Genomic DNA, 23,347 nt, shown 5'->3' on the forward strand with positions numbered 1-23,347 from the left:
CTCCTTTGCAATGGGGAGATTTGAGACTTTGTTGTTCCCATTTTTAAAACATCCACACTCTGGGCATCAGACTGTGGCCATCCCCTAAGCACAGATCTTCTGGAGAGAGCTTATTTAAGGGTGTGGGCCAGCCCTTGGCCTCCCCAGAGAGTAGCCCTAAGCACAGGGGTCATCATACGTTGGCATAACCTCTATCAGGAGGTGCTGCGTGCCTGTCATCAACCAGGAGGCCCATCCCGCCCTTCCTTAAACCCAGAAGAGAATGGGCTGACCCTTCATGCTGGGCTAGAGACCCACCCTCAGTACCAGCTCACACCCGCATGCTGACCCTCAGGGACAGAGCCTGCCTCCCACCGCCCTCCCCTTTGCCCAGTTAAAACAAGTAGAGATGCTCCCCACCCCCAGGTTTCTTTCAGCTCTTTTCTTTAATAAGGAGTCGCAGCTCATTACAAAATAACAATTTGACAAGAGATCAGACAAGAACAGAGTCCACATGAGGGAGTGGAGAGCATTGCCAAGCAGGGGGACAGGGAGGGCTACACTATCCTTCTATGAAGACAGGGAGGGCTCCTGGTGGGGCCAGCGCATTCCAGGGGTGACATGGGCCAGGTTAGGCTCTGCCCCAACCCTAGTTTGAAAGTTTCTGGCCCCAGGGTTTTCAGAAAGCAGTAAATAGCATCCATAGATGAGCAGGAGTCAGGGCAGGGTGGTCAGGCTTCTAGGTTATTCCCCTAAAGTCCTGACTGCTGAGGAAAGCAGGATGAAACCCCAATGCCTACACACTGTTCCTGATTTCCATGTGCAGACTGTGGGAGGGCTCCAGTGCTAACCCCAGTCTGCACTGCAATGGTCCCCGTCACTTTCCCTGTGCTTTATTTCCTCAGCACAAAGGTCCCTGGGACTTGCATGTGCTCAAGCATCATGGTTTGTAAATGGCAGAGTCCACCTTGCTGCCTCTGGCATTGTCTAATGTACCTGCCTGATTCTCAAGTTCTTCCTGAGGTCTCCTGGCTTAGTCACATACATAACTGCCCTCCCGGGAGTCCTGTGGGTGTCCAGGGATGCAGCACACCATGACTGGAGACTTTGGAGGCTCCAGTTCTGTCTGCCCACCTGGCTTCTACTTGGAAAACTCGCTGAGGGTGCTCTGGGAGCCAATGTGAAGGTCAGAACCTAGTGCTCCAGAACCTGGTGCTCCAGAACCTGGTGCTCCAGAACCTGGTTCTGAGTCATCCTGCGCCACCACACCTGCCCCCTGCCCCCAGCTCTCAGGGCCACCCTGCTCTTGTGATGCTGCCACATTGCAGGAGGGAGTGTGAGTGTAGAGCTTAACCCATTGTGGTCCTGGGTTTTTTCCTGTGGGTCCCTCGTCCATTGCCATCCATGGGCCCTGACAGTTCAAGAGTAAGCAGGCAGGGCTGGTCCTGTCAATCCCAGGTGGCTGCTGAGAACCTAACTTCAGACCTAGCTACCGACTGCTCCTGAAAGCCCCCAAGATGGTACATAAAACCACAGGGTCACCACCCCTGCCCTACCCATACCCAGGGTGGAGAGGAGTCCCACCATCAGACCTGGGCCAAGAAGACCAGCCAGGCAGATCTTCTGAGACCCCACCAGAAGCCCTGGACACCATCTGTCCTCATAACACAGGGCTGAGGAAACAAGAGGGAGTAAAGGACAGGTGAGCCCTTCACAAATGTTCTGTGGGGAGCCAGTTGAAGGGACACTGGGTCTCCTGGGAGGAGTCTAAGGGCAGCCTCCAGTAGGAGGCCCCTTTATGGCTTTTCAGTTAATTCAAGACAGTGGGAAGAAAGGAACTACACCATACACATGGGACACATAAACAACAAACAGGACACTAGACGCCAGGCTAGACACAGTACACTATGTCCCAAGGGTTGGCCCTGCAGACAGACATGCAGCCAACCTGCCCTTAGGGCCACAGTGTCCTCCAGCATCTTCCCAGGGCAGGGCTGGTACTGGGGCCAGAACCCTACTCCCAGCCCAATGGCTCCCACTGCTGACATTCCCAGTAAGATGGGGAGGGGATGGGGACAAAGACTTTACACAGCCAGTTCTATAAAATGGGTAGGGAGATCAAGGGGACTCTCAGCATTGCCATGCGGCTATTTACAGAGTTACAGACATGCATCTTGCTTAAACAAGATTCTGCTCATATGTTTATAGATAGCGATTTCTTTTATATATAACTAAATGCACGTGGAGGGGGCAGATGAGGCTCAATGGCTTCAGAAGTTTCTTGTTTTGTTGTTGCTTAAAAAATAAAGTATATTCATGTATCTTCAAGTCACAGTGTCCCCTTATTAATAATGCAGTTCAAAAAACAGATTAATCAAACCTATGGTAACCAACCTCTGGCCCCTGGGACTGAAGAAGAGAGGGATGTAGTAGTCACAGGGTAGGTTGCAGACAAAATACAGGATGACCGATTAAATCTGAATTTCAGATTGAACAATGAATCACTATTTGGTATAGTATGCCACAAATGTTGGCTAGACATACTTATACTTCAAAATTATTTGTTGTTCATATGAAATTCATGTTTAACCGACCAGGCATCCAGTATTTTTATTTGCCAAATCTAGCAACCATTATGGGGCTCTGGGCCACCAGGATCAGGACTTGGGATACTTCTCCACCTGCTACTACCCGTGGCTCTGAGAAATGCCCCAACCAGCCTTACAGTGGGAGGGAGTCAGGGAAAGGGGCAAGTGGAGGATAGGGAGGAAGGTCAGTTTCTTCCTACCTTAGGGGATGGTGACAATAGGGGTCGAGAGACCTGGCCTACAGCATTAAAGGGATTTCTCCCTCTCTACAATTATCACCCACTCCACCTATTGCATGGAGACATCTTTACAAAAGCTGGCTTTATACAAAGGAGTGCTGAAGTGACCCCCTCTCTCACTGAAGCTTAGACCAGCAAAATCATCCCAAACCAGTTCTGCAGAGATATAAGCTATGTGTTGATTTCCTGGGAAGGAAGACCAGGATCTCAAATTGGGGCCTCATGCCTGCTTCTTTCTCCTCATGTCAAGCACCTGCTCACAGTTTGGGGCTCCCCAGGCCTCAGCCTGTTTCCATGGGCTCAAAAACTGCCCAGAGTACTGCAGAGCTGGGAGGATCTTTCAGCAAGAATACAGAGCTGCTAGCTCACCCCAGTTTCTGAGTGGGATCAGGTTTGGGTTTTCATGATCTCAAACTTGCTGTTAAAAAAAAAAAATCACCTCTACTAAGTTCTTTCCTCTCTCTGGGACACACTTTGGATGAAAACACCCAGCTCCAAAGGCTCATCCAGGATCCCTCACTAGCCAAACACCCTGACTACCTAGCCTGCTTAGTGCCAACACCCCAGGACCCTGGTATCCCCAGAAATAAACCCATGTGGCAGTGAGGGTTTGGAATGATGCTCTATGGTTTGTGTTACATCAGACCCCAGTGCAGAAAACTTAAACCTCAGCATGTTCCCACCTAGCCCCTGGACCTGGACAGGTACCATCTTCTTGGGTGGCTAGTCAGGACCAGCCCTGGGCCTGGGGAAGAGCTACTCCCAGCACCCTCCCTGGCTCCACACTGGTGCTCAGAGTCAAAGTCTCAGCAAGCTGTCCCCACCCTGGAAGACTGCCCAGAGTAATGAGCTCTAGCCTATCTCCAAGTCCAGGGACACACAAACCACAGAGACTCCTAACATTCCCTTCCCTCCTCTGTCAGGGCAGTAGTAAATCATGGGCTCTGGAAGGATGAAGGAAGTTTGTGGGCAGAAGCATCCCAGAGAGTTACAAAGTGGATTGGGAAAGGGTGGAAGAAGGCATAAAGAGAGGTGAGACTGACAGGGTAGCTTCTATGAATGAGGTTTATGGAATGTGGATGAGGAGAGCCCATGTGGGGAGGGACCCTGAGAAAGCACCAAAATCCCACAACTCTGGGGATAGAGGAAGAGTCCAGTGATTTCTGATGTCCATACCAGGGCCCTGATACTCAGCAACCTGGACTTTGAGTGTACCCTGTTGTCCTATACTCTCTATCATGATTATAACGTGGTCCCAAGGACTACATACAACACACAATCTTATCAGAGTCCTACCTTCTCATTCAGTACAAATATACACAGTGTATAAAATATACAACTTCTCATGTGCTAAGGGCCAATAGCAGGAAGAAGGTTGCTAAAGAGTGGCAGGCCAGGCATTGCTTCACAACCCGTGTCTGGTAGAGGTGTTACCTCACTCCACTCAACCAAAACACAAGGCAAAGCAAAACCAAATATCCCCCATTTCAATAGAACAGAAGGACTCTGCACCTTCCTCCTGCTGGGTCCTCAAAGCCTGACTCTCCAACACCATTTGTCTCTCGGGTACCTACAGGAAGCTGAAGAGGCCCAGATGGGGCAGGGCAGAAGTGCTGCCATATTTGCTGTAGAAGAGAGTGATTCCTGGGCTTCGGGCTATGAATTCTCTATGGTAAGGAAATAGCCAGGGCCTGAGAGTTTCAATGATAGGAGAAGAGGCCAAGGAAGGAGTAGCCTCTGGCCACATGGGGCCTAACTTTCATGCCCAAGCTGAAGGTTTGGAAGGGTACTCAGTGCAACTTGACTAACATATATATGGCTTTTTATCAATGCTGGGGACAAATGGTGAGTAGAGAATGGCCCAGACTGAACATGGGGTAGAACCCAAACAGGCCTCTCCTTCCACCCATTTTCAGGCATTCAGAGAGAAGTATCTCTAATGAATAGAAGGCTGGGGCCTCATCACAGGTCTCCCTGGGCCTCTCCAACTATCAATAAGCCCTCCAGCATGGAGGACAGAAGGTCCAGGGAGTAAGGAGTGCTGGGAGGAACACAGAACTCCCATCTCTCTCATTCATCCATCCTCCCCTTCTCACCACTTCCTTCTTACCTAGACCTCAAAGGAACTAAACATTTAAGCCTTCCTCTTAAAGTTCTCTGGGTCTGCACAGATAACCTGTCTTTAAACAGTGTTTTTCCACTCGCATGAAAAGAGAAACAGAAGCAAAAGCAGGATGGTGAGTAAATGCAAATGAATTGCGTGGTCTGTGTTCTGGAGAGGAAGAAAGCATCTGTTCCCACTGGACAAGGCAAAGATCCAAGAGTTTAATTTTAGGCTTTCTGAGTAACAGGACTTCTGTTTCTTCATATCTTGATATTCACTGTCAGTAAGTGAGATCCTAGGGCTGACAGTCCCTGATGGCTGACCAATATAATGAATAGTTTATTTCCACAAATGTCCCGCAAATCCCACTTCTGAGGAAACCAACTGACAAGAGGAAGTCTTGATGACATCAAGGATTTAGATCCTAGTTTTTGGATTTGGATTCACATCTTGCTGCCTCCCAGAGAGCCACTCACAAAGAATATGAGAAGGTCTGGCATCTCACCAGGGTTTCGGGCCTTCTCCACAAGCTGACAGACCTCCCACTTAGGCAGTCGTCTTTCTTCACCTTGGAGTCCACGAGCTTTCTCTTCTTACACAGCTTCACTGTCCCACTGTCCATAGCTCATTCTGGGAATGCACTCAGAGACAGACGGGGAGGCCACAAATGCACTCGCTCTCTCTCTCTCTCTCTCTCTTGCTCTCTCTCTCTCTCTCTCTCTCTCTCTCTCTGTCTGTCTTTCTCTCTCTCATTAGGAAACAGAATGTGCTGCTATTTTGTTGGTCCAGAACCCACAAAAACCAGGAACTTCTTCAACTTTCTGGTAGGAGAGGGCCTTACTCTGGGTGAGGCTCGTGTGAAGCTTTGAGAGAGTGAGTAGAAACGTGATAGGGCATGCAGCAAGGATAGCTCCTGGGACAATGAACAGAGCCAGGTTTCTCTTTCACCTCTTAGGGGACTCTCCTCATGTAGCCATCAAAGGGAAGTTGGCCTTTAAAAAGAGAAAAATGAAAGAAAAACAAGGACACACCACAAACAAATGAAGAAACAAAACAAAAACACCTCTAAGGTTGCATAACTGAGGTATTGATAGCTCTGGATCTTGTCAGTGTCTGTGAAGGACTTGTGGTCCCAGTTGCTGCCGTCTACTTATTCTTGCCCAGAAGTGCATCCACTTCCTCCTCCGGCTTAAGTGAGTGCCACTGGGCAATGGGCCTCCGAGGGTTGGCCAGCATGTCAGACCAGTGCCGAAGCTCTGTGCCCGTGGCGTTGCTGCCCACAAAGATCTTGCCAATGGCTTCATTCTTGCCCAGTTTGTCATAGTCCAGCACAGTGACCACAACCTGGACTTTCTGCAAGGAAAACAAAGTAAGGAAGGAATTGGGAGGAGAAGTGGGAATCCACGACAGAATGCACACCTCTGTCAGTCCTGCGAATGCTAGCCAGGAAAGGCCTCAGGTTTCTTCCTTCCATCTCTGGATCCAACTAGTTCTGAATTTACATGGAGGTGGATATCACTTTTTTTTTTTAAGGCAACTTGTATTTCTACCAACAGGCATATATATCAAGCAAGTGTGACGCTGTAGGCACTGTGCTACCTTGTTGAGGAGGAGTGAAAAGATATTTTACCTCTAATGAGGCCAGTGGACACATAAAACCTTGCAGCACACCATAATAAAGGTTATACTTCACAGGTAAGTGCAAGGTACTACACAGACTCAAGGAGAGTTCTGCTGGGTCTGAAAAAAAGGCTTCACAGAGGAGGTAACCTCTGGACTGGGAAGTGAGGGCTGTGGACATCTCTTGGAGGACACAAAAGGGAAGGAGATTCCAAGAAAGGGCTGGGTAGGGCCACGGAGACAACAATGCATCTAGAGACCAGGCAACATAAGAAGCAGTGAGGTCAGTGAAGGGTAGAGCAGGCTAAGGAATTTACCTTTTAGCCTCTGACAAGCAGGAGGCAGCTCCTTAAGACATGCTTGCAACGTGTGTGCGTGCATGAGTGCGTGCGTGCGTGTGTGTGCGTGTGTGTGTGTGTGTGTGTGTGTGTATTGTGTGTGTGCACGTACACATTTGCATGGAGGACAGAGGCCTACCTCTATCACTTTCCATCATATTTTTGGAGACAGGGTCTCTCACTGAACCTGGAGCTCACCGATTCTGCTAGATTGGCTGGCCAGTGAGCATCCTGTCTCTGCTTCCCCAGGTCTGGGATTACAGGTGCTCACTGCTACACTGGCTTTTGTTTTATGTGGGTGCTGAGGCTCAAACCCAGGTCCTCGTGCTTGTATGGCAAGCACTTTACTAACTGATCCATCTCCCCAGCTCCTCCTGAAGACTTAAGAGAGGCATGACATGGGTATTTTAGAGATAGAAGATTCACTGGAGGAAGAATGGAACTCAGAGCAAGGAAGAGACCCATTGCTGGAGGTCTGGGACGGCATATACTGAGGAACTCAGACAGGAGGTTGGGGCCAGATTGGAGAAGTATTTGGAGCATGGAATCAAGATAAGTTGGTGTTATAATTTGAGTAGGCAATGCCAACACACAGGCTCAGAACTCAGTTCTCAGCTGGTGGTGCTATTGGGGGGGGGCTTGGAAACTTTAGGTAGGGCCTGGCTGAAGGAAGTAGGCCATTGTGGACATATCTTTGGGGCTCTATCTTGTCTCAGACCTCTCCATTACTTTCTGCCTCCTGTCTACCATGGGATGAAAAGTCTTCTCTACAATCTCCCATTGTGGTGATGTTCTGCCTCCCAGCAGGCTCAGAAACACAGAGCTGACCTGGAAAGAACTGACTACTGACCAAGGCCAAAATAATTCCTCCCTTTAAGTTATTTATGTCAGGTCACAACAACACAGGAGTAACTAACATAGTTGGATTTGCCGAGGTGACAAGACATTGCCTTTCTCCCCTGACTACAAGGAACTCAGACTCAACCTTTAGGACAAAGCTTTTTCTAGGAATTCAGGGCTGAATTGTTCCTAGTGCCCTGCCCCATGCTTATTAAAGCCATCATCACACCTGTATGCCAGCCGTTTCCCACTACCACAGCTGTGTCCTCTACACACTCACTTCCCAAGCCCCTAGCAAGTACCTGGCACTTAGGAAATGTGCAGGAACGAATACTGGACAAATGAGAAACCCCAGGTTTGAGCTCTAAGATGCTGCCCAGGTTTCTGCCTTAGACCACTGAGTAGCTGAGTAAGCCATTCATTGATTAACAGAGTCCAGGGCGGAGTACACAGCTCAGTGGCAGAGCACTTATCTAGCATGCACGAAGCCCTGGGTTCAATCCAAAATAAATGGGATTCAGATTAGGTAAGCTGGTGCAGGAGGAAATCATCACATTGGTTTTAGACCTGTGAATCTTAGGTGTCTGGACTGATCAATATACTTCACTTAATATCTAGTTTAATTTCTCCACAGTGGAGATTCTTCTTGGGTTCACATCATTAGCTCCCTGCTCCTGTGAAGAGACATCGAAGATACCGCCATACCTGACAGCTCCAACCCCCAAATCCACTTGGTTCTCTTGCCCATCAGCCCTCCTGGAGTCAGAGATGTGGAAGGGTAGTTCACTACAAAGAAGGAAGAATCAAGACTCCAAAACACACCCCTGGCTACACCTGATTTTCAGCCCACAAAAGTGACTTTCTTGTCCTACCAAATGCAGATCTCAATCCTGCCTGGAAGTGGTGAAAACCAAATCTTATCCTGAACATTCACAGAATTTTTTTTTTATGGGAGGGAAGGAAGGAAAGGAAGGAAAGAAGGGGAGGAAGAGCCAAGAAGGCTGGGGGTTGGGGGGGCAAGGAGAGGAAGGGGTCAGAGGCACAGATGGGAGCTGATGTGGGAGTAGCATAGTGGGAGTCAGGGTGGCCAAGGCAAGATGTAGCCACTGGGGAGTAGCTCCCAAGAGGCCTTTCTCTGTCACTGCCAACCTCACTGCTGTTACATACACACACACACACACACACACACACACACACACACACACACCTCAAAGACCTTAAGGAACAATAAGTTTTTTAAAATTAGTTCGTGTTCATCTCCTCAGATAATGGAGACCCTTCAGCAGAATGCCCTAGAAGGAGTCCCCACCCCAGCCTCTCCAGACCAGAGACTTCCCACCTGCGTGCCTGTCCTGTGGCTGCCCTCTACCTCCCTATGCTTGTTTGAGGAGCTCAGAGCCTGAGGCCCGCAGAACTTGCACACCTGAATCTGTTCGAAGGGGATCTCAAAGCTGAAGGATTCATTGAAATAGGGGTTCAGTGTCTTCTTCTTCACCGTTGTCTTCTTCTTCTTGAGCCTCTTGCCATTCTGCATCAGGTGGATCTTCACGTAGGGGTCTGCAGGGAGAGTCCCAACCCACAAGGCTTATCAGCCCTCACTGCCCTCCCTGTATACCCAGGCAACTGTGGGATAGGACAGGTTTCCACCCTGCTGGCATCAGACCTTCAGAAAGCCTACAGGCAAGGACAGGAAGTCTAAAAAGCAGGAGTCATCTAGTTCAAGGGTGGGAAAAGGTATTAAGGACCACCCCTGACTGCTTGTAGATTCCTAGTGCATGGAGATAGGGAAACTTCTGAGCCTAGGAAAGGCCTCGTCAGAAAGTGTCAGGCTAGGGAGTGCACAGAAAAGCATTAAAGGGAAGGAACATTTCTGCTGAGTCCTGATCCTGGCTCCATCCAATCCTCTTACACTTGCAGATGAAAATCAGAGGATACAGAAGGGAAATGACTGGCTCAAGGTCACATCCTGGGTCAATGACAGAGCCACAGCCTAAATACAGGGCTGTATGAGAAGGCTCTGTAAAAGTAGTAGGCTTCACCCACCAGCACTCCAAACAGCCCTATGTGCTGTCAGGTAAATCTGAAACGCCCAGTGTCTCATTCCAGGACAGAGCTGGCAGAGGCTACAGCCTCTTCTGGAAAAGCATTCCCCATTCTAGAAGTAAAGTCGAATCATTAACTCATTTGGAGGATGAAATTTCTCTGATCTTCTTCTCCATGGCCCACAGGTAATGGTAATGGACAGTGGGAAGGTGACTCAGAAGGGGACAGGGAGCCTTGGTGAAAGGTGGGGCTGGGAAGGCAGGGCTCCCCTACAAGCAGGAAAGTTTTCCTCTGGATGGATGTCAGCTCTGGAAGCTCAGGGTGGTAACTGGCTAGCTGGTGCCACCCACTGGCGTCCAGAGGTTCTGCATTACCTGACAGGCCTCCCACATCCATCTTCTTGAGGTTCTTGGCTTCCAGAATACAGACGGTGAGCTTCCCAGCAGTGGGCACGTAGCGCAGGGAAGTGCAGATGTCACCCAGTTTCTCTGGCTACCCAGGGAGAGAAGCAGACCTCAGGTCACCTCAGCTATTCTGTAGCCTCTGGTGTGGGTGCCCCCATTTTGCCAGGACTAACAAGACAAGGCCACCCCTCTCAGTCACTAGTCCCTGCACCTGTGATTCCTTAGAAGGTCCGTCAGGCCTCTGTCCCAGACCCTATGCTGCAGTGTAGCCATGGCCTGAGGAAGCTGACATTCAAGTGGGCAGAGAACAGGCTACAATAGGGGGATCTAATGGACCAACAGGCCCCAACAAGTCAAGGAGGGACGCAAGGAGCAAACCAAGCATCTTGAGAGCCTCTTCCCTTTCCCATCAGCCATTGGGTTTGCAGAATGATGTGCAGTACTTTGTTTTCAAAGCACTTTGCTTCCCTTTTCTTTTATTATTGTCCCTGAAACTCTTTATGAAGACAAGGTAAGAATTATTTGTGACCAACAAGAAACTGAGACTGGTGGATTCAAACAGCAGTGTGCCACTGGGCAGGATGAGGCCTCAGAGCTCCTGATACAAGGTCTCTGCTAGCTGCTAGTTTCTCAGGAATGGGGCCACTGGAGCCAGAACAACCAGTCACACACATCCTCCTTCAGGTGTGTGGGCCTTCTTCCCTGACACAGGGTAGGCCCCAGTTACAGGAGACCCGCTGCCTTCCTTATCCCTGCATCTCCGCTGAATACAATGCAGGAAACTCCAGGGGCCTGGCTAAGACAAATGACCAATGCCAGCAAAGTGTCTGGGATGGGAGTGATGGGGAGAATGAGGAATGAGTGCGATAGCCCCCATGCTGAGAATTCTATGGAATTAGGACTATTTTTTTCTGGTGAGAAAACCTAGGTACAGAGTCTAGGAAACAGCAGAACATTAAAAGAAACAATAATGAAGATGCCCTTATTTAATTGAGTGCCTGCCAAATAGCAGACACTACACCAGGCACTTTGTGTAGGCAGTTAATTCTTATCTAGAAAAACAGTCTAAGGGAAGACACTAGGGCCAGAGTTTAAGCAGCTTTCTGGGGGTCAACAGCTAGGCAGCAAAGAGCTGGGATCTTAACCCAGCAGGCCTGACTCCAAATCTATGCTCTTCCCTTAATGCGGAGAAGCAAGCCCCGGCAGATGGTAGCATGTGCCCTTCTGCTGAGCCAGACCTCTCTGCTCTTACCTCCTCCTTCTCCCCGCCTTGCAGGTCCCTCCATTCCTCGATGGGCTGGCCGAGGTCCACAGTGTTCATGGGCACCTTCACCTCTCCAATGATGTCATGTTTGGAGAATCGGTCAAAGTCATAGATGGCCATCACCAGGGTCTTGCCTCCTAGCTCCTGGTAGGGCACCTGTAGAGCACAGGTTGGGTCAAAAGGGCCAAACGGCTTGGGCATTTACTTCCAGGTGATGTTGTGGACAGGTCCCTGGGTTTGGTCCTGTATTGCCCACAGGGTGTCTAGGCAGTCTGTAGAGACCAAGAAAAGACCCAGTATGAGATGGGACGGGGCCCATCCTCCACAGAAGATGGCTGTGACCCCATCCTCCACAGAAGATGATATTGTGTCAGACTAAGCCAGACTTAGGGCCCCAGACACTGCTGACCAGGGGAAGATATGCAGAGCCAGGGGCAGGGAGGGAGCTGGCGCCTTCCTTCAGGCCTGCATTACCTTGAAAGTGAAGGTCTCATTGAAGGCAGGATTCAGTGTTTTCCGATGCACCTTGGTCTCATATTTCTTCTTCTTGTCTGGGAGGAGGAAGACTTTGACATAAGGGTCTGAAGTGCCCCCCATGTCTAGGGCAGGGAGTTCAGCAGCCTGTAGGACACCCACGGTGAGCTGTGGAAAGGGGAAGGAAGCCTGAGTCTCTAGTCTGCTCTAGCACCAGATCTGGCCAAGATCTGGCTGCCAACCCCTCCCAGAGAGGAAGCCTGGGGTGAAGGGCTGGGCCAGGTTCAGCAAGCAAGTTAATAGCAGGGTTCACATGAAACTGTCCCCAGAGCAGACTAATGGTCCAATTCCTAATTCCAGGGATATATGCCCTGTGGCTTCTAACCAGTCCCACTCCATGGAAAGGTATAAGACATACATGTCTCCAGGATAACCACTTTGATCCCCACTCTGTTCCCCAACTGCACACACCTGGTTGGCCTGGAAATCATAGTCCAGAGAAAACTGCAGTTTTCCCAGGTTCTCTGGCTCTTTCTCCTCCTCCCCTTCTCCTTCTCCCTCAGTCAGGCCTGTCTCTGCATCATCGTCATCCTGAGGAGCTGGGGGTAGGAAGAATGAGTTGTAAGTGGGGAGCAGAGCAGCAACCCCACATAGCAACAACAGAAGCCATCCCAGATCCTGACTTGGAGCCAGGTGAAGGGAATATGCCATATGCAGGGTCTCTGCCCCCACAGCCAATCAGGACCCCCAAGTAGACCCAGCCCCACATTTGAAAGACACAGCCCTGATTCAGGCAAAGTCTTCCTTCTTCCTGTGGGGGACAGGTGCTACAGCTTCTTGAGGTAAGGGGACTCGCTTCTCTTGTAAGACCCTTTCAATCCTTTGCCCAGTTCAGATTCACCAAGCCTAGATGACATACCAGGATTGCAGTCCAGCCAGGAGCAAGGCAAGTCCACAGAGGCAGAAAGAGAAGAAAGTGATATAAGAAAGAAATCCTTCACTCAAGTTAGTCCTGAAGTCATGGCTACCTGGTGAAGCCAGGCTGGGCTGTGCTAAGTGCACACATATGTATACAAGCACACAAGTACAGGGACAACACACACACACACACACACACACACACACACACCATGCATGCATATGCACACACACACCTCTCTGCAGGCTCCTTTGAAACCCACAAAAGCACACAGACACATGAGCACTCAAAGGCCATCAGGCCCCTGGCTGCTTCCTGAGGCCAGTCCCTCTTTCCATCCTTCATTATGATTCTTTGAAAAAAGATCTTTCCCAGTCCCTCCCCATGTAAACAACAGGGGAATGCGAAGCACAGAGGAGAGATTGATATGCCAATGAGCCTGTTGAAATGCCAATATCAAAAGGTCAATACATCATTATCTGATTAGTGATGGATGCCATATGGTCCAGTCTTGCTGCCTTAGGACCTTCCCCCTGCCTCATCTGAGTCCCCAACCCACCTCAGCTAGATTCATCTGCTCCTGGCAGGAAAACTCAGTATTACCCAGAGGTGTCTCTCTTTCCAGCACTTTTGTTTCAGTGGCCTCCATACATTGGTCCCTTCTTTTGCCTTTTCAAGGATGAGTTCATGCTGCCATGTAAGTCCCCTTCCCGCCAACTGGTGGATGGATGACCTTATACAGAGGTGAAGCCATTGGGACCCATAGAGAGTACAGAGGGAGCAGCTGGTTGAAGAGGGGAGTGATTTGGCTGTGGAATCCCAGAAGCCTTTGCCTCACCTTTCAGCATCAGGAAAGCTGTGCAGGGCCCCTCCAGCCCCTCCCCAGTGCCCTACCTGACCGCCCTTCATGTCCTTCATGTTCATGGCATTCTTCATGCCTTTGCCCTTCTCCTTCTTGTTCTTCTTCTTCTTGCAGCAGCACTTCTTGCAGATGCAGAAGCAGCAGGTGAGCAGCAAGAGGCCAGCGACCACAGCGATGGCAATCAGAGCCCAGGGTGGCACTGCCCACACCAAGAAGAGTCCAGCGTCAGCACACTGGGCCTCATAGGCCCTGTTCCGATAGCATGGGCACACATGGGTTGGGACCGTGACTCCGCAAAAGCCCCTGCCCGTATTTTTAAAAATGTTTGTATTGGAGTGTTTTGTCTGCATGTATGTAAGTGCACCCATGCATGCAATGCCCACAGAGGTCAGAAGAGGGCATCAGATCCCCTGAGATGGAGTTACAGACAGTTGTTAGCCACCATGTGGGTGCTGGGAACCAAACCCAGGTCCTCTGCAAGAGAAGCCAGTGCTCTTACCTGCTGAGCCATCTCTCCAGACCCCCCGCCCATATTTTAATCCACATATCCATGAAGCATATTAATACCTCACTCTTTCCTTATCTACTGCCCTTGTGGACAGAGCCTATTGGGATCATAACCAGGAGTTTATATGGAAGAGCAGTTTGGATCTATATATAGAATTTCAGTTATTTTGATCTTATTTTGGCTCATCTTCATCACACCCAAGGGGAGGAGGAGCCCTATGGCCCCCGACCCTGAGGTATAGTCCTCAACCCAGAGGCAGAAAGGCTCCCTGAGCTCTGATCCATCTAGAAGACTGGCTTTGCACAGCCCAAGGATCTAGGGATAGGCCCACAGCTGCTCTCAGTTGTCCTTGAAGCACCAGGTCCTGCTGCTGCGGTAACTCCTGCAAACAGGACCCCTGGTGTTCCCCACAGATAGCCTTTGCCAGAAATTCCAAAAGCTTTCATTTTCCACAGTCCAAAATAAAGCAATTTCAAAATGTTACTGAAAACCTGGATAATGATCCATATTTCATAATTTTTCATCTTTTGTTTTCATCTTTGGCAGTTTCTTAAAGATTTGTTTTATTTTTAATTATGTATAAGCATGTGTGTGTGTGTGTGTGTGTGTGTGTGTGTGTGTGTGTGTGTGTGTGTGAGTGAGCGCAGGTGCTTGTGGGGACCAGAGAGGGCGTCAGATCCCCTGGAGCAAGAATTACAGGCTGTTGTAAGCCACACGACGTGGGTGCTGGCAACCAGACTCCAATCCTTTACAAGAGCAATATGACTCTTAATTGCTGAGCCATGCCTCCAGCCCCTTTGGCAGGTTTTTAAAGCTGTACTTAACTTTCACCCTGTAGTATATGGCATGTAATACAAACCCTTAGTGGCCTCATTAGTTCCAGACCACACTCCCAACCCATGCCTAATGGGCTGAAGAATCCAGGCTGAGACCCAAGAAAAGAGCCCAGGCAGTGCCATCCTAGTAGCTCCCACTCCTCTGTTCTGTCCTCCCACAGGCCTCCCAGATGCTAGCCTGCCACCCTCTCGGCCATCAGGCCACTCACAGGGAATCTTGTTGATCTCATTGAATAATTTCTCCTTCAGCTTGGCAAACATGTCCTCCTGGCTCTCCCCAGCACCTCCACTCTCTGTAGAGTTGTCAGCAGGTCCAACTGGCATTGTGGCAGTGGTGGTGGCAGGAGCTACGATGGGCTCCTGGTTCCTTTTGAAGATGTTCCTCATGGTGGCAGAGGGGACAGCTAGGGATGAGAAGAGCACAGAATAAACATCTCAGAGATCCTGCTTCCAAACTAAAGGATCTGGATACTTGTCCCTCCTTAGTGCAAAGCTGCTTGCTGTGCATGGTCAACAACATGAGGGAGCAACAGCCCTCATCAAGTTAGCATGCACATGTTCCAGGGCTGTGAAGAATGCCTGCCATGTATGAGCTCACTGAGTCCAAACACCAATCTAGTGTTTCTGGAATTGTTCTCATCTAAAAGATGGAGAAACGAAAGTTTGGAGAAGGGTTCAGAGGTGCTAAACAGTTCCCAAGGCTGCTCAGCTGTAAATGGGAACCAGGTTTGAAGGAGTCTACAAGACTCCAAAATCTATAGACTGCTTTCCTGTGCCTTTAAAAATCTAACCTCCTACAGCTCCAGAAGGAACAAGGTTTTCTTGCTGAGGTCTCCTTCGCCTCTGCCCCTTCAGCCCCATAGATGTCACTTAGCCTGCAGACTGCTTGTCTCCATGACACCAGGATACCCCCCAGCCTCTTTTCTTTCTGCACTGGTCTGTTTTCACCTCTCCAAAGCCACCTCTGCAGCCCTGCTTCCTCCAGCAGCCCTAGAGCAAAGGGAAACATGCACTGACAATACAGAAACATGAGAAGGGGCAGAAAGATAGAGGCAGAGAGACATAGGGAGACCCCACAATTCTATCAACTGGAGAACTAAGTGTGCTTGTTCCTTCTGTTTCACATGAGCAGACTGTTCTAACCCTGCCTTGTTCATCTTTGCCTTTATCAGTACATTTTTCCTTTATTACCAAATGACTAAATAATATCTCCCTACATGGTAGTATCTTCATATTTTTATTCCTTTTGTAGACATACAGTTTCCACTACTATGTGGTTGGGGGTACAGCTAAATGGTAGTGTTTGTCTAGATTCTGTCTCCAGCCCCCCCATGTATAAATAACTATAGATATATACAATTAGATATGCACAGATATGTACTATATATAAAATACATATACATATACATGGAACTATACCTGTATGTATCCATATGCATATCTAACAAGCAGAAACTTTGGTCTTCTCTTTAAAGCTATGTTGTTTGTTTGTTTTCTTGCTTGCTTGTTCTTGAGACTAGGTCTCATTATGTAGCCCTGGCTGGCCTGGAACTCATTACATAGACCAGGTTGGCTTAGAACTCACAGAGATCCACTTGCCTCTGCCTCCCAAGTGCTAAGATTAAAGGTGTGTACCAGCCTGCTCAGTGTTTAAAATTATGATCTTATGAGCTTCCAAACTCTGCCCTGCCACATAATCTTGTGCTCTTCTGGACTGTATCTGCATCTCACATGGGTGTGTGCCTCTTTTCAACTTGTGCAGCAGGAAGACAGGCACTGTGCCACCATTATCTCCCCTCCTTGTCGTATAAGTGAGTTTCTAAAATACGCATTCTTGGTAGCTGGCTAGTTTGTTTGCTTTTTTTGTTTCATTTTTGGTTTTTTGTTTTAGTTTTTGTTTGGAGGTTTTCTGTTTGTTTTTGAGACAGGATCTCACTAAGCAGCCTAGGCTGGCCTTAAACTCATAATTCTCCTGCCTCATTCTCCCCAGTCCTGGAATTGTAGGTTGGGTGCTGGCATGCCCACTTGTGACTGACTTCTTTAACTTAGTATGTTAAGGTTCATCCATGTTGTATCTATCAGTTCTTCATTGTGTCTTTTTTTTTTCCTTGAGACAGGGTCTCCCTGTAGCCCCAGCTGGCCTGGAACTCACTTTGTAGACCAGGGTGGCCTCGAACTCACAGAGATCTGCCTGCTTCTGCCTCCTAAGTGCTGGGATTACAGGCATGCGCAACCATGCCTGAATTCTTCATTGTGTCTTACTGAGAAATAATATTCCATTGTATAAATAGAACACATTTTTTATTTATCTACTCATCAATGAGTAAACATTTGGGTTATTTCCACTTGGGGCTATTATTATTAATAGTACTGCTGTGAACATCCTGATGTGGACATATATTATCGTTTATCTTAGGCACACACATAAGGGTGAAATTACTGGGTTGCGTGGGAATTGCTTGACATTTTCAGGAATTGCCAAAACTATCTTCCAGGGTGGATGCATGAATTTATGCTCTCACCAGCAGTGTCTGAGGGCTGCAAGTTTTCCCTTGTTACTGTGTTGTTTTGTTTACAGCCTTCTTGGTGAGGGCTGAGGTGGCACCTCACTGTGGCTCTAACTTGCGGTTCCCTAATGATTGGAGATGCTGAGCCGCCTTCCACACACTTATCAGCCATTTGATTGTTTTCTTTGGAGAAATGCCTATTCAAATCCTTTGCCAATTAAAAAAAAATCATTACTTTTTTTTTATGTGGGTGTGTGCATGCCACAGTGCTTGTGTGAAGATCAGAGGACAATGTGTGGGAATCAATTATTTCTTTCCACCATGTAGGTCCTGGGGATTGAACTTGGGCTTTCAGTCTTGGCAGCAAGTGCCTTTACCTGCTAAGACATCTTACCAGATCCTTTGCCATTTTTAAAAAACTGAGAACTTGTGTTTTCATTGTTAAGTGGTAAGAGTCCTTTACAAATTCTGGGTATCAGCTGCTTGTCAGATGAGAAAGGAGGTGGTAGTCTGACAGGTGATCCCTCCCACTGCTCACACTACTGCTGGAACCAGTCCTCACCCTACAGGGAACAAGGAACATATCTAATACATGGTCTTCAAGAAAGTTCTTTAATTCTAGTCTTTCCCTTTTTATGTATTGTGTCCTTTGCTTCATAAAGGTCTTCAATTTTGGAAAGTCTGTTTTGTTGTTGTTGTTTCTTATATTTTTGGTGGTGTATCTAAGAAACAACCACACAAAGTCAACAAGATTTGCCATAGATGTCCAATTAGAAGGTTTAGCTCTTGGGCAACATTTTTGTGTAATGTGGAAGGAAGGTGTCCAAACTCATTATGTGCATGTCCATTTGGCACAGCAGCAAGCATCATTCTGGATGCTAAACCCTTGCACTGGTCTGTGTACCTGGCCCCATGCCAGAGCCACACCAGCTTGATCCCTGCCAGCCTCTTTTTTCTTGTGTACATTTGTGTATAGTATACAGACATGTACATATGAATGTTCCCTTGGTTGTGTACAAGCAGGTATGCATATACACATGAAGGTGTGTGTAGCGGCTCATGGGAAGTCTTCTTCAATTGCTCTCCACCATGTTCACAGAGGCAGTCTCTCACTTAAACCCAGAGCTCACAACTATAGCTATTCTAGTTAACCACCTTGCTCCAGGGGTCTTTGCATTTAGAGCACTGGAGTTACAGGCAGGCCGCCCACCCACCAGGCATTTACTCATGTTTGCTGATTGGATGGCAAGTGCTTTAACAGTCAGCCATCTCCTCAGCCCATGGTCAGTTTGTGAATTTTGAAATCAGGTAGTGTAAGTCTTTCAACTTTTTTTTTTTTTTTTTTTGAGACAGGGTCTCACTGTGTAACCCTGGCTGACCTAGAACTCACTATGTAGACCAAGCTGTCCTTAATCTCACAGAGATCTGCCTGCCTCTGCCTCCAGAGTGCTGGGATTAAAAATGTGTACTACTAAACCTGACAATGTCATTCTTTTGTTGAGACTGTTGGGCTGTGTATGTATAGCTCAGAGGTAGAAAGACCCTGGGTTCTATCTACAGCACAGGAGAACAAAAAAAAAAAAAAAAAAAAAATGCTGTTGGTTATTCTAGAACAATTCTTTTGTTCTGTCAGGGTTTGAGGTTTTTGTGAGGGTTTTCATGTTTTGTGGTGCTGCAGACAGAACCCAGACTCCACCCACCCCCACCCCTGCAATATGCTGGGCAAGTGCTCTATCACTGAGCCTTACCCCAGCCCATTGCATCTCAATAGGAATTCTAGGATTAGTTTGTGTGCTAGACAGCTTTAGTGTCAACTTGACACACCTGGGTTGAGGGAGCCTCAGTTGGGGAATTGCCATGATTGGACTGGCCTGTGGCCATGTCCATGGGGCATCTTCTTGACTGTTAAGTAATGTGAGAGGGCCCAGCCCACTGTGGGTGGTGCCACCCCTGGGCAGGTAGGCCTGTGTTGCATAAGAAAGCAGGCTGAGCAGGGGCCAGGGGAGCAAGCCAGTAAGCAGTGTTCCTCCATGGCCTGTATTCCAGCTCCGGCCTCCAGGTTCCTGCCCTGAGTTCCTACCTTGGGCTCCCTGATGAACTGTGACCCGGGAGATGTAAGCCCAATAAACCCTTTCCTCCCCAAGTTGGTATTGGTCGGAGTGTTTTGTCACAGCAATGGAGAAACAAACTAGGACAGTTTGCTTACTTACATTTAAAAAAACAGCTGGGATTTGATAAGGATTGTGGTGAACCTATAGATCAATTTTGCTGCCATTTTAGCAGTGCTGTTTTACAGTGTCTTTCCATTTGTTTAGGTCTTTGATTTCTTTCAACTTGTTTTGTAGTTCTCCACATACAAATCCTACATATCATTTGTTACACTCATTTGTGAATATTTTATTCTTTTTGATGCTATTATAAATTGAATTATTTTATTTTTCTTTTCCTTGCCATGTCAGGGTTTGAACCAAAGACCTCACATATGCCAGGCGAACACTAACACCAGGCCATATTCCAAGCCTGAAACTGATTCTCCTCCTTTCCTCCCCTCCTCCTTCTCTTCCTCCTCTTTTTTTTTTTTTTTTTTGAAGACAGTTTAATGGAGCCTAGGCTGGCCTTGAACTCACTATGTAATTGAGGATAATGTTGAACTCCTGATATTCGCCCCCTGCCTCCTGAGTGCTGGGATTACAGGCATGCACCACCACACTGCAGAACTGCTTTCTTAATTTCACTTCTAAATTGCTCATTGAGTTTTGTCTGTTGCTCTTGTGTCCTGCCACATTGTTAAGTTCCTGTATTAGTTCTAGGAGTTCCTTAGGAGTATCTATCTGCAGAATCATACAAACTGACAGTTTCACGTGTTTTGATATACTCTGTATACCTTTTACTTTTCTTCTAAACTGTCCTGGCTAGAACTCATGTTCAATAGAAGTGACAAGAGTGTGAATTCTTGTCTTGTTCTTGATCAGAGGAGGAAACAGTTTAGACTTTCTGCATTGAGTCTGTTACCTATGGGCTCTTTATCAGATGGCTTTAGTTCTGGATTCTCCATCCTTGAGAGTGCCTTTTTCCTTTCTTAGTAAACTGTCTCTATTTCTATTACTAACCATGTGTCCCTGGTCCAATTTATTGTTGGAACGCTCAGCAGGTGCGCACTGGACCCGGCTCTGCACCTGTAACAGTGGCGAGCCAGCCAGGAGGTACGAGCTCTGCTGTCTCTTACTTCTGCCTTCCTTCTTTGCATTCTGCTTTCACTTTGCCTGGGCAAGCTCCCACAGGACCTGATAGCATGGGGGCACCTCTCTCCTTCCTGTCTTTCTTTTCCACAGCTTATGTGGCCTACAACCGAGGGTGCACGTGAATCCCCTTTTTACCCTACTGAGACACAAGCTGGGGCAAAAAAAAAAATAATAAATCATACACTGGCCATTGACTGCCTGGTACAGTCAGCACTTTAAATTGGCTGGTAGATGCACAGACCTGACCACTGACCACACAGGTCATCAAGTATGGAGTGGCCATGTTGGTGCTAAGACAGTAACATCCACTGTCTGCTCCAGTCCTGCACCTCTGACTTTCCTGCGCTGTCAACATCACCCGCCTAGCCTAGACTTCCTTCCTTTCACCTTCCCTGACACCTGCCAGGATGACAAGAATGGCAGGCAGGGTTCAGCACAGGGGACTACAACAGTTCTTGCCCAAGCCCCCTTCCTGCAGAGATAACTCCCCAGAGACCTGCATTGACTCTGTCTCTCTCAGGGTCCTAATGCCTGTCTGCCTCATATGCTGACCTGCCAGGAGACTCCTAGTTAACTATGCCTCCTGCTTTCCTACAACTGCCCTCAGTGCTGTGTTCCTTTACTGCAGACAGTTCTAACCCTGAGCATATGGAGAAAATTTCCCAGGTAATAAGATACTCTCCTGAACATGAGGTCCAAAGGAAAAAAACCCAACCCATTTGTACTTTTAACTTGAATGGGGACTTAAAACAAACAAACAAAAAAGCCAAAGGCATTCATGCAAGAAGTCTCTTCTCTGAACCTAGCAGCCTAATAGCTCAAGCTATTCTACTGAGATAAAAGAAATAACCCCATAGATGGTCATTACAGGGACTGTGTTCCAAGAAGGAAAATGCAAGTGATAGATTCAAACCCTGGCCAGCAAAGACTAAGTACAGAAGAGCTGAGATTCAGACCAATGTTTCTGATTCTTCTGTGGCTGTGCTCAGACTCACCTAGGGACGCCTAAGTGACAGATGATGGGAAAGTGAGCTCTAACTCATCAGATTGCTTCGAGGACTCAGAGAGAGCACTTCTCTATTCCAGAGGCCCTGACACTTGTCTCTCCACTTAGGACTGTCCCTTGGACTCCATGCTACGGTCTAGCCTCAAGAATTAGAATAAGATTCATCCTGAAATATTGGAGAAAGAAAAAAGAAAAGATTAATATTTTACTGTACCCCATTTGGCCTTAATACAACCTGGGTGTAGTGGTTTGAATGAAAAGGTCCTCCAGAGGCTCCAAGTATTTGGACATTTTGTCCCCAGATGATGGTGCTATTTTGGGAGGTTTTAGAAGGTGTGGCTATCCTGGGGGTGGTCTTAGAGAGTTCTTAAGCCTTGACAGATCTCCAGTCACTCTCTTGCTTCCTGTACCTGCCTGATGATGTGAGAGCTTCACTTCTGCTGCTTCTGCTCCTGCTCCAGGCACCTCCAGCCACCATGCCTCTCTGCCATGATGGACTGTAATTCCCCTGGAACTGTAAGCTCAAATAAACTCTTCCTTCTATAAATTGCTTGGGTCAGTGTTTCTATCACAGCAACAGAAAAGTGACTAATACACTGGGTGATGGGAAAATTCAGCCAAAAACAGAAAATGAAACTGCAGCACCATCCTGTGGCTGGATCTACTTTGTAGGCATGCAGCACCATCCCGAGACTGGATTTATTTTGTAGAGATGCAGAGAAATGGTGGGAAGTGCCCTATGAGGGGAGGTGCTCTATGAAGGGCTTCCATGGCTCTCTACCAAGACAGGAAATACGCAAAGAAAAAGCAATAAGGGAAACCTCTGATATCCTAGATAATCCCTGTTAATGTCCAAATCAGCTTTCAAACAGACCACAATGGGTGACAGGGCTCAGGGACTGCCATTTCTCCCACTCTGCAGATCCCATACCACCTCCATATTCTTTTATTTACTCCAAGTTATCAAAAAGGAGGGAACTAAGTCCTATGAGACACACAAGTGCAGCTTCCTGTCACCCATCCACTCCTATGCTTACAGCACTCCCCCTTAGGGAAGTGCCTGGACACTTGAGGACAGTTGGAGTCCAGGTTCTTTTTTCAGTCCTGGATCGTCACCAATATGAGAAAACATCAGGACACTTCTGTGAGGATTCCCCAAAGCATACACTAACTGTCCATGTCTAAGTCTGTCTCCTATCTGGATTTTCTCTGGCCTCACAGGGACTTCCAAATACTCCAGTTCTCTGCCCCTGTGTTACAACAGGCTCTTACCTTCCTAGTACCTTCCCAAATGGATAAAACTTTCTCCTCATGCCAGACTTATTCCTCCGCTTTCTTTTCACTGCCCAAAGATTCTTCCTAGAACTTACTAACCTGTCTCCGATCTGGATTTTCTCTGGCCTCACAGGGACTTCCAAATACTCCAGTTCTCTGCCCCTGTGTTACAACAGGCTCTTACCTTCCTAGTACCTTCCCAAATGGATAAAACTTTCTCCTCATGCCAGACTTATTCCTCCGCTTTCTTTTCACTGCCCAAAGATTCTTCCTAGAACTTACTAACCCAAATTTTATAT

General features: G+C 47.9%; 1 protein-coding gene across 7 annotated transcripts in view; it reads right to left on the bottom strand.

Moving 5' to 3' along the window:
- Nucleotides 1-5,041: 5,041 nt before the first annotated feature.
- The window catches only part of Syt2 (synaptotagmin 2), a 127,648-nt gene continuing 109,342 nt past the window's right edge, over nt 5,042-23,347 (bottom strand). For 6 of the 7 annotated variants that reach the window (XM_008830324.2, XM_017797456.1, XM_008830326.1 and 3 more), the window contains 8 exons: nt 15,228-15,422; nt 13,707-13,873; nt 12,365-12,484; nt 11,894-12,061; nt 11,408-11,575; nt 10,126-10,243; nt 9,132-9,265; nt 5,042-6,263 (listed from right to left, as the gene is read on the bottom strand). In XM_008830324.2, the coding sequence (XP_008828546.1) occupies nt 6,057-6,263; nt 9,132-9,265; nt 10,126-10,243; nt 11,408-11,575; nt 11,894-12,061; nt 12,365-12,484; nt 13,707-13,873; nt 15,228-15,405 (1,260 nt within the window). In that variant the 5' untranslated portion in view covers nt 15,406-15,422 and the 3' untranslated portion in view covers nt 5,042-6,056. Of the gene's footprint in view, nt 6,264-9,131; nt 9,266-10,125; nt 10,244-11,407; nt 11,576-11,893; nt 12,062-12,364; nt 12,485-13,706; nt 13,874-15,227; nt 15,423-21,762; nt 21,939-23,347 lie in introns of those variants that run through there. The other variant, XM_008830327.2, reaches the window with a different exon arrangement.

Source organism: Nannospalax galili, unplaced genomic scaffold (genome assembly GCF_000622305.1).
Source record: "Nannospalax galili isolate Female #2095 unplaced genomic scaffold, S.galili_v1.0 scaffold113, whole genome shotgun sequence".
In the NCBI taxonomy this organism is placed as follows: Eukaryota; Metazoa; Chordata; class Mammalia; order Rodentia; family Spalacidae; genus Nannospalax; species Nannospalax galili.